At 30.3% G+C, this 11,961-nt stretch overlaps 1 protein-coding gene across 1 annotated transcript; it reads left to right on the top strand.

The window, feature by feature from the left end:
• Window positions 1-688: 688 nt before the first annotated feature.
• LOC142320300 (uncharacterized) lies at window positions 689-10,628 on the top strand. The gene is made up of 4 exons (XM_075358007.1): window positions 689-1,269; window positions 4,850-4,917; window positions 6,241-6,354; window positions 8,569-10,628. The coding sequence occupies exons 1-4, from the start codon at window positions 1,052-1,054 to the stop codon at window positions 8,715-8,717; spliced, it is 549 nt and encodes a 182-aa protein (XP_075214122.1). The 5' UTR covers window positions 689-1,051; the 3' UTR covers window positions 8,718-10,628.
• The last annotated feature ends 1,333 nt before the right edge of the window (window positions 10,629-11,961 follow it).

Below are 11,961 nucleotides of genomic sequence, written 5' to 3'. Positions count from 1 at the left end.
ACCTTTATTTGAGACAACCTTTGCTCCATCACTATTATAAGCATCGGTTCTAAAAGAAAAAATAAACAAGACGACGATTGCAAGCGCATAAAGGAGAATTGTTATTTGCTTCATAGTTTTTTTAGAATTAGATGGGTTCAGTGCAAAGACATAAAGTACAAATAAATATGTTATCTTAAAAATATTTTACATGTTCTGTTTCTAATAAACAATTGTAGGAAAAGGATTTATAACAGAAACTTCCTTGAAGTAGACACTTGAATGAAGACACTACATAAGGAAAAAACTGCATTAAATTAAAAAAAAGAAAAATTAAATAATTTATATTACATTAGTTTAACATTTTTAAACGTAACTGTTCTAAGACCAATCAATTTATCATAATTACTTTCTGTAGAAGTTTAAAGAAAGGTTTATTTTATTATAGTGGACCATTTTACAACAAATTCAGACAATTTTAACAAACTATATAGGATTATTTTTTTGGAAATGCGGTCGGTAAGATTTTTATAGGAATGAATAGAGTAGGTTTACATTGTGGTTGACGACCAAAAGGCGTTAAAAGAATGGCAAGCTTGTCAGAAGGTATTGATAGGAATACTATTTGTGTAATATGTAATGTCAGTGTAATAACTTAGATCTAACTGGATGAAAGGTTATGTTATATTTACATCTAATTCTGCAAGGGTTAATAATAGGGATAAGCGAAGCGGGAAATTAATGACACTAGTTAGGAAAAATATCAGTGGAAATGCAATGATTTTAAATTCAAATAACTACGGACTAGTATTTAAAATAACAATTTATTCATTCTTTTATTAGTTGGGAATATAAGTACGGAAGCCGATTGCATGTATGAAAAATGAACTGAGATGCCGTGTAACACATTTCTTAGAATTATCGGATTGGAAGATAAAGGTACTTTTATATTCGCTGGGTGAGTGTATGGAGTGAGGATAAGTTTTTTAAGTACGATGAAAAACTGTTTCATTATATAAATTTAATTGGTAAAGAGTATCGTGGAATATATGTAATATTAATAGTAAAAGAAATGGAATGTAATGGGATGATAATATTAAACGGAAGAAGCTCCAGTGATAATTCTAGTAATTTTACAAACCTAACCTTTATCGGTGCTAGCATGTTAGATATGACGGGAGTCACATCTGAACTTATTATAGTGCGGATGACTTACAGGCGATTCGGCTTAATACAACCGATGATTTCTCGTAATATACTGAGTGGAAAGGGTGACTGGACACAGTACAGGTATAGTAAAGTTATAATGTTAGTTTTTTACTTTTTTCCTTGGAAGAAGAATGGTGCTTGTTGTTTGTGAGCATGTAAGCATAAATTTATTTACGCATTAATATAAAAAAACAGAAGTAAAAAACTTTATAATCGTATATTTTTTGTGATACATTTTTTAGGTAATTTTTTCATTTTATTGTGTCTTGATCTAAGTAATAAACTCTTGCCGGCCTCCGTGGCACGAGTGTTAGCGTCTCGGCCTTTCATCTGGAGGTCCCGGGTTCGAATCCTGGTCAGGCATGACATTTTCACACGCTACTTGTCATTCATCTCATCCTCTGAAGCAATACGTAACGGTAGTCCCGGAGGTTAAAAAAGAAAGAAAAAAGAAATAAACGCTTATTTAATATTAATAATAAGAAAAGGAAAAACGCTTTAAGCAATAGTTAAGTAATGCTAATAAACGCTTTTAACTGTATACATATATTTTTATCTATCTATTGAAATTTGTTATTTAAAAGAATGAATCAAACATCCGCTTAGGTACGATGAAATCATTTCCAATGAAGTTTTACGATGAAGTCATTTACAGGATATAAAAACCAGTAAACTTAAATCCATTTCCTGGATCAACATAGAAAGAGTATGTATGATAAAAAAAAAAATTATCTGAATTTTGCATTTGAAATAAAGAAAATTATTCTCTTAAAATTATATCTCTTTTGTTTATATTTGGTTTTCATTATCATAAATATCAACATCCATCTTGATATTGTACCTGTTACCAGTTGCATTTCCACACCATCCTGGGGGTAGCAACCGCGGCGCGTAGAGATTCTTTTTACATGAGTGAATTCTCTCCCCTAGAGGCCTACTATAAAACACTCGAACCGGTTTTAATATGGTTTTTCGATTTTATACTTTTTTGTTTTTACCCTCTTATTCTTGCGAATGATTTTATGTGATCCACAAAGGAAGCATCAATAATATTCCCGGCATTAAGCCAAGATGGAAGGCTACAACTATAATTGAGACCTGTAACCAAAGATGTGGCTTCGTCAGCATCTTGCAGCAGACTGAGCTCTACAGCGGCAGCCCTCTTCGAGGATAGACTCTAATGACAATGGAATGTTTTCCTAGATGCAATTCCTACATTGTGGTAAATTGTGCGAGTTAATCTCTTCGTTGCATCAACATCTTATGCACAAATCGTTGAAGGAATAGTAAAAACCGTTAAAATAGTAAAAAGAAGAGGGTTAGCTTTGTTCCGTACGAGGTGCTTGCCGGCGTTGGAATATGCCTGTGTGAGATAAAAGCTATCGATGTTGTGACGTCCCATCGCAAAATACTTGCGAATATTATTTTGCTTTTCGCAGGCTACATCGTTGAAAATCATTATCGAATTTGGTTCCGCTTCGTCGGGCGCCATCACATGATCGTTTCAGAGTAGGCAAAATAACCGATCTCCGGTATACCAGTCATCACTTGTTCTAGAAATTTATATTTCGATTGGTAAAGCGATTTAGAAAACACGTAAATATTTCTGAACCTTAAACCATCGGGTGAAAACAAGTTGAATAGAACATTTGTTTTTCCGCAATTAGACGGTCCACAGATAATAGTTCTAATTGTATTCGGTAGAAGAAGAACATGACGTCGGTCTTTTCCCTCACCACACCCGGCTCCGGTATATTCGTCAAAATTTTGCAGCGTAATATTACCGACCTGTTGAAGTTCCAACCTCATGTTTATGACTGACTAGTTCACCGTATCAAATCCGCCTTATTTATCCAACTGTTGTATATTCCATCGAACCCTTGCCACTTTACAAATAATTTATCGCCTTTTCTTCGTAAGACATTCTCGATTAAATACACGTTATTTTTAACGTTAATTTTAGTGAGCTCTTCACCGTAAAATTTACCATTTGTCCAATTCGGCAAGTATCCTTTGGCGAAGGTTTTTTAAATTTGCTTTTTCGTACTCGATCGCCGACTTTAAATTTCGGTAATGTAGGCTTTCGATACAGTACCGTGTTGAGTCGTCTTAAAACGACGGATTCGTTTCTCTTATTTACATCTTTAGGTTTCATACCGATAGTACGACGGCGGGTACCGTTATATTTAACGATCAATTTCGGAAGTAAATCCAACCGCTTGTACTTCCCTGTACGGTAAATTTTCCCCACATCATTGTTTTCAGAGTTCGGTTAAAGCGTTCGACCATCGAAGCTTTTTTATCCGAATGTGTAGAATAGTGATTTATATTGTACGAAGCCAATAACTTTTTCACTGGTGGATTGTAAAACTCCTTGCCCGATTCGGTTTGAAAATGTCGCATCGAATGTTTATCCAATATAGGTTTAAGGACCTTGGCGATTTCCGCACCGGTTTTGTTTTTCACTGCCACCCCGATCGCCAGATTAGAAAAACAATTTATCATCGTCAGTATGTGACGATAACCTTTGTTGGATTTAGCATACGGTAACATCTCGACAAGGTCAACTGATACAGGTCTGAAATTCCTTTCAATTCAACGCGTCGTGTGGAGTAGTTTCGATGCGCCTGACGATGGAGCTAAAGAGCTCCATCGCCTTGACGTTCATTTTTGTACTGACCGTATTTCGTTTGTTGCTTGCTTTATGGATCACATAAAATCTTCGCAAGAAAAATAAAAGTAAAAACAAAAAAGGGTTTTGTTTTTATTTAGATTACAACCATTTCTCTTTTTTTTTCATTAATCGTTTGCATATACGATGTTGCTCTAACCAAGATTTTTCTATGATTTCCCTTGATTTTTCCTGGCTTTTTTGTTATGGGTGATACTGAACACCAGTAATTTCTACGTGATCTTTATAACGTATAATTATATTCTGGTCTGAATAAATATTTATTTATTTACTTTCTAAGAGCAAGTAATCCATATAATACAGTTTTGTAATGCTTACCGGCCTGTACCTTCAGCGATGTGTCGCTAAGCGTAAGAAAGCGATGAAGTTTTTTTTTATTGTAAAAGACTTTATAAGTATTGATATTTGAAAAATAAATAATTGCACTGTAATATTGAAATAATTGTTTTGCACTCGTGTTATTGTGTTATCGTATTATTCAAGTTCTTAGAGATTTTTACGCATTTTATTTTTTCTCTGAACGATAAGTAAAACAGTTTGTACTTTTTAAAGGATTTCACTTCCATTCCGTTTACAGGTTGGGCATGTATTTGATTTCATGAATAGTCTATAATATCTAGGTTATTATAAATCTTGTCACTAATATTAGCCTATTAATATAGTATTAGTATTACCTATATTAGGATACTGATAATATTAGTTTATTAATATTTATCATGTTACATTGAAATGATAAAAAAACAATAACAAAAATAAAACCGTGTTCAAAGGAAGTGGTTATTATAAATTCGAAGATAGTTAAAAAAATGCAATTTCCTACTTTTTATACCTGATGTACAGTGTATATCAATTTTCAGATATAAATATATTTTAGTCCATTACGCTGTACATTAAACAAATATATTTAATTTTTATGCTAATAATGAGAAAGATGACAATCCTCTTTTGTTTTCTTGTTATTTTTTTTAGCATCATCTGTTTTGGAACGGAGGCTTATAACAGTGATGTGGTTGCGGCTGTAGCTGTCTCTAAAAATGGTAACACATCATTTTTATGGTACCTTGTAATTTGTTTTTTTATTATAATTTTACTCTAATTATATTCGACCGTGCACCTAGCTGTTTAATAGTAAATTACATTATCGGTATGTATTACGGAGTAAATAACCCAGATTAATTTTTTTTTATTCACTTTTAGTAGTTCATGCGCTTAACGGGTGAAAAATTGGAAAAACCATATAGGTTAATAAAGGTTAGATTTTTCCTTGAATATTTGATGATCAGTTATTTAATAGCTGATAGCAACGTTGATGAGGTTGAAGTTAAAATCCTGTTAAATAACATGTAGCTAAATAGATATATTTTACTAGGTAGGTATTTACAGTTTATTATAAATAATTCTAAACTTTTTTCTCTTTATTTTATAACATAATAGATGAATGTAGAAAATGTCGAACACAATTAATTTATAGAAAATTTACGCAAAAACTAAATAAATAATTACACATGTTAAAAGCATTGTTATCATTATTAAACTTCGTAATGGTTAATTTTCTTTTTTTATACCGGTCGAAAATTTATACTGAAATTAAGTTTATAAATAATTTTTCGCCTTGTCCATTCAGACTAGAAGCTGATATTGTATCCTGTTACTACTTAACATACGCACTCCTACACGCGTGCGTCATTAACTGTGTTCAGTGCAAGGATATTCATGAAATTATAATTTTATCACTAGCCTTACTTTTATAAAAATTTTTGTTTAAATGTTATTAAAACGGGGATTTATTACTATTTTTTTTTTTAATTCCATAGAATTAGATAAATATATAATTCTATTTTGAGATTCCTACATAAAAAAAAAAATCATTTTGTATGTAACCTCCTATGAATATGTAGCTTTACAGTTTGTTTTAATTTAGTATAATATTCTTACAAACCCACAATTATGGGAATAAGCAAGAATTTTCCAATCGAATCTTGAACTGATTAACACGTTCTTCAGTATCTTGATACTAACATTAAACATTTCTATCTTTGAGTAAAAAGTATTTTAATCTTAGGAAAATATCTGATCAAGAAGGACATAAATGTTACAAAATTTTGTAATCTATAGCAAAACTCTTTCCAAGTTAATGGAAGTTTCAGAAATGCTAAATTTCTTTTGATGAAATATTCAGTTTCATTTTTTTTAACTCCGTATTTGCTGTAGTATTTGCTATAATTTTAATAAAAAATGTAGGCGATATGAAATGTTTTGTGTATTTTTGTATCATTTAATTGTACCTATTTTATTTTATCTGTAAGAAAAGAAGTAGAATTAACGTGATGAGTTTATTAATAATTATCTTGTTTTGACAGGAATGAGGTATCGTCGTTTTATTTGCATTCCTCGTATTTTTGATGGAAATTTACAAATTTCTCCGTTTGGTCATTCAATTTCAACTCATCGTTCATCCGTCGTGGGAAATTCAGGTATTTAAAGTAACTTTAAAGAACCGTACTAATAAATGACAATTATTATAGAAGTTTCATGACGATTCATGATGTTAGTAAGACATGATCTATAAAAGTTCTAAATTTAGATTTATCAAAATTGCCGACAATTGCTCATTAGCATGCGATGAAGTTTACTTCATGTTTGTGTAAGTAGGGGGACTATTGAAACTATTTTATTAAAGGTGCTTCCACTATAAGTAAAATTTTAAATAAGTTAATTTTAAATTATAAATTTACCCTTATCGAAGGCCTTCAATTTTTAGGATTATCCTGATGCATTCTAAGGTTGTGGAACCAATCAGGATATATAAAAAGATTAATTTATTTGTCATTTTATCTTACGGTGTTATTTGTGATTTTGCGATCCTCATAAATAATTTTCAAAGAACTTTTAATTTTTATTATAAAATCAAAATTTTTAGACTCAAATATGTTTATAAACGGGTCGACATGAAAATTTTGCTTTTTTAAAGTCGGCAACGCAGATTATCCATAAGGAATTTTCGTTTTGTATTCATATATTATGTTTTAGATCCAGTAAATGAAATGGTGGAGAAAATTATTCATCATCTGCTTGGAGTGAAATATTTTATAAACAACAGTGAAAGTTTTGGTGAATTCTGCGATTAATTCAATACCGTTTTGATATTTTTAACTTATTATTAATTATTACGACCTCGGACGTGCTACACACGTTTTTAAGCAGGAAGTTGGATAATTGTTTCGGCACCTGAAGTAGAGGATCAATTCCAATTCCATCCAAATTCCATTTTTTTATAGATAAAAAAAGTGAAAAATTTTGGGCTGGGCTGTTGAAAAATGTGCTGAGAATAAAGAATATGTAAATTGAGCCATTTTACTAAAAGATACTGATATAATAAAATAGTATATAAATATATTTCATTGTGATCGATATATATGATAACACTCAGATCCCGTCAGGAATATATCATAAAAAAGGTATTCCCCAGCATTTGCCTGAATGGATCACTGAAAACTGCTATAAATTTTTGATCACAGCATCCCAAAGTACAGGATTTATTGTAAAATAAAAAGATTTGATTATAATCCATATTATTTAAAATATAAACCCGATCAAATAATATTACGTATATAAAGATATTAAATATAAAATATGACAAAAAAATAAATCACAATTTAGAAGGCACAAATGAAAATTATTTGAGCACATATTTTATGAATTTATGAACAGAGATTGAGAAAATTCAGGGTTTTTTAAAGCAAAAAGATTACAATTAGTATCATTTAAAAATTTATCAACAGAATAATATTATTTCTGTAAAATAGATTATATTTTAAGTAAATTCGATAAGAACATTTTTTAAATGGTTCTGTAATTTATTAAAAATAGCAACGGAACCATAATAAGGCCCTTCTCGTAAGCCGAAGTATTCTGTTAAGATACATCAAAAAAGTTATGTTGTCTGATTTGAAAGGCAACATTGTCTTTTGAACTTTACATTACAAAAAAGTGTATATATATATATATATATATATATATGTATACAAAATAACTAATAATTGGTAAGAAAAACATTTTCATTACGTGAAGTACTGTGTCCCTCAGTAGGTAGGCAGTAATAATCACGATACAGAGTGACTATTGCGCATATTAAAAATGAAAGTTCTTGTTTTATTTTACGTAATATTGTGCAGATGAATTGTTTCTTCTCTATCTAGTGTTGAGAATGTTACAATACCGTCCTTTAAGCAGTGCATTCCATTCTGCAACCGAGATTGAACTAAAGCAGAGAAAAGCGATTATAGCAACTCATAACGCATATATTTCTTTAATACTGATAAAAATTTATGCAATTATGTAAGCTGATGTTATTTAACTCATGATGTTTTTAACTTTCTTACTTCTAATAAATCTATATATTTATTTTATTTTACTACAGTAAAAATTAATTATTATACATAATGAAGAAATATCACAGATATCTTTCACACCACACATTCTTATCCTGTATATTTTACCCAACTCTGTTCAAACTGCATTTAATTCCTATGAAGATATACTGATTCCGATAAAATTTCATACACCTTACCAAATATTAGAGATTTACTGTAGAAATAAATGTTGATCGATAGTTTGAATATTACATTTTTTATTTACTAATATATTTTTAGTTTTTAATGATAACTTATTTTTTCCTTTTTTTACAGGAATTGATTCGAAACGTTATCGTCGACTTATTAAGCCTTGTTCTAATGATTTTAGTCTTTTTTCTGGAAATATACAAATCAGTCCTTTAGGAAGTGCGCTTTCAACTTTTGGGTCAAAAATTCTTGGTAACTCTGGTATAAAGAATTAATCTTATTGTGACTTATGAGGGAAATTACCAGATGTAATTCACTAAGATGCAACAGATATATTTTTACTTTTGTGAAAAAGTAGAAACAATGTTAATGCAGAGGATTGAAATTACAAAATGGTATTGTTTTTGCAAATGTTATTAAAATATTATTTAATTAATAAAACTTTGACTTATTCAGAAACTTATAAGCATACCCTTAGGGAAAGCAGAATATTAACAGTTAAACAGTTGAATAAGGAGTTGTACTTCGGTTTGTGTAATATATCGAAAGCATGTTACGCATTAATGAATTATAGAGGAAATAATTCTCTTGCCATTTATTATCCAATATTTTTGTCATAATGAATGATGGATAAGTTGAACACCAGCATGGAAGAGTCGCATGTATTCAGGATTAATGATTAATTTTGTGATGTTAACATTTGGATGTAGTAAAACGGTAGGATGTTTCACTTGGTAGTGTAATATAGTGTTGCAGTCTGCCAACTACATGTAATAATACTGAATTATCCAGATATGGGGCAAGTGATATAAGTTTCTTTGATTAGCAATAATTTGATTATTTTTAAGTTTGTTAATTTCATTACTGAAATACATGTATTGTGATTGTTGTATGAAAAAGTTAAGATTATGGTTTAGTTCCTTTGTAGTTAGGGAACCACTGATTAATTCAGATTGCTTTCATTTAACATTGTAAAGAAATCTAAAATAGAAACTAAATGTGCGAATTAAAGTATGTAGTGATGAAAATCATTCTGTATAATCGAAAACAATATTAGATATGAATGATGTTATAATACTCGTATGTTTGCATTTTTCTATTAGACATTCAGTACTTATATTAGAGTTATTAAGAGTAATATCAATATCTTTGGTCAATGGGTAGAAGTTTGTGATAACCAATGAGGACCATGCCACAAAAGTGACATGTCAATTAATTAACTTGGTGAACAACTTCTTGACAATATGTCGGCTGGATTATCAGAGGATTTGAAGTAATACCACTTAGCATTTGTGGTAATTTGTTGAATTTCAGAAATTCTATTGTTAATGAATGCTTTCCAAATAGATGGTTGTCCATGAATCTAATGTAGTACTTACTATCCAATGTAATAGAATCAGTGTATGAATGGTAATTGTCAAATTATATGTTTAAGTCTTTGATTACCTTAGATAATAAACAAATAAGTATTAAAACACCACAAAGTTCAAGTCTTGGAAGTGTAATTTGTTTTAAGGGTTCTAGTTTTGACTTAGAACAAAGTAAGTTAGAAGAAATTGTATTTTTAGTGTATACAGTTCTTATGTAAATACAACAGCCACAGTCCTTGAGGGAGGCATCGGAAAATCCATGTTTTTGAATAGAATTAATTCTACTATCAATATTGGGTTTGATGGAATGATATATTTTAATGGATTCAATTAAATGCAACTGGTTTTTTAAATTGAGCCATTGCGTCAGTAACGTTGGTAATGTTTGGTCCCAATTAATTTCAATTGCCACAATGATTGCATAAAATGTTTATGTGAGAAAATAATAGGACCAGTGAGTCCTAAAGGATAAAATATCCCTGCTATGATGGAAAAAATATTTATTTTAGTGTATGTTTAGGAATCAGTGTCATGAGTAGTTTGGAAAAGTAATTTTTCTGAGGAATTATTCCACAGAACTCCTAAAGTATGTAAGTTCTGTTTTTAATTTGAAGAAATGGAAGTATTGTGTTCAGATGTAGAAATGATGTCATTATTGGAGAATCATTTATGTAGAGGAAAACCATATTGATTTAATAATTTAAGAAGATGAATTTTTAATTGAATAATTTCATTAAAATTATCTCAACAAGTTATGAGATCATTAACATAAAAGTCATTTCAAATGGAATTACATGCAAGTGGAAATTCATTTGCAATTTGAATTAAATACCATGTAGCAAAATATGGTGCACAAGTGGTCCCATACATTATGTAATGCATAATGTTTTATCTCCTGATCTGGAGAATCAGGTCATAGATACGTTGTAAATTGGAATCACTGGATTTAACTAATATCTGACAATACGTTTTAGCTATGTCAGAGGTAATGACGTAAATGTGGATTCTCAATCTGAGCAATATGGAAATTAGTTATTGTTGAACTACAGGTCCAACTAAAAGAATATCGTTGAATGATAAACTGTAAGTGGTTTTGCTGAACCATCAAAGACAACTCGAATGTTAGTAGTTAAACTTGATGGTTTAAATACTGGATGGTGCGGTAAATAACACATATTTGATTTGTTAATTAACAAATCATCGGAATTGAGTAATGTCATATGACCTAAATCAAAATATCCCTAAATAGAAAATGGAATAGTCTTTTTTAAGGTTGGAATTGTTACTTAGCTTTCTTTCCAGTGATAAAAATCTATTTTTAATATTGATGAAGGAATCACCTAATTGAATGTTGTTATTCTTGCGTGGTAATGACTTGACAAATGAAATGGCTCTCAGTAGGACTGCCCACAAGCAGCCCTACTGAGAGCCATTTTATCTTCTTTATTCCTGTAGTATTGCCATTTCCGGATTCTCCTTTTACTCACAATAAGTTTCAAGACTTCTCTCGGGTAAACTTTGCCTTCTCTCCTTATATTTGTCTCAGCGGGTGTGAGCGCCAAGTTGCCTCCCGCATGATTGAGGTGAAACTCTTTATTGAATCATCAATATTCTGTTCACATTTCAATGGCACAACTGTAGGAAGCCTATCCTTGACCCTGCTCTGATTGGATTCCCAGTCAGTTTTATTGTTGTGAATAAGAGTACCTCTTCTTTATCACCGTTGTGCTCATTGTTAGTATCACGGGAGAATGATTGAATATGAAGTCTAGGTTATTCTTCATATCAACATTTTAGACCTTTTTCTTCAAAGATTTTCACATATTGATATGATAGTATAGTTTAGTTTATTAAATTATTTTTTTATTAAAAATATTATATAAAGATTATAATTTATTGTGTATTTATAAAAAAAAACTAATGACTTCATTCTAAAAATTAATAACTCTTAAAAATTATGAATGATGAAAGTGGTTTCATCAGTTCTAAAATTTCCCCCCCCCCCTATAAAAATTTCTGTATAAGAAAAAACAAAGCGAGTTGGTTTTTATGGAACTCATCTGAAACTAATTATATTTATATGGATGAAGAAAATTGTAAGTATAATTTCCACACCTAAAAAACTCCCTCGTTTAACACTATAAGTTAG

Source organism: Lycorma delicatula, chromosome 2 (assembly GCF_047948215.1).
Source record: "Lycorma delicatula isolate Av1 chromosome 2, ASM4794821v1, whole genome shotgun sequence".
NCBI classification, from domain to species: Eukaryota; Metazoa; Arthropoda; class Insecta; order Hemiptera; family Fulgoridae; genus Lycorma; species Lycorma delicatula.
This window is presented reverse-complemented; position numbering and strand designations above follow the sequence as displayed.

What these genes read in the sequence shown, in the direction of transcription:
- LOC142320300 (XM_075358007.1), top strand. Translation starts at nt 1,052, where the DNA reads ATGGAATGTAATGGGATGATAATATTAAACGGAAGAAGCTCCAGTGAT. An exon ending in GGTGACTGGACACAGTACAG is followed by an intron (nt 1,270 to 4,849) that starts GTATAGTAAAGT and finishes TATTTTTTTTAG; the next exon opens with CATCATCTGTTTTGGAACGG. An exon ending in ATCCGTCGTGGGAAATTCAG is followed by an intron (nt 6,355 to 8,568) that starts GTATTTAAAGTA and finishes CTTTTTTTACAG; the next exon opens with GAATTGATTCGAAACGTTAT.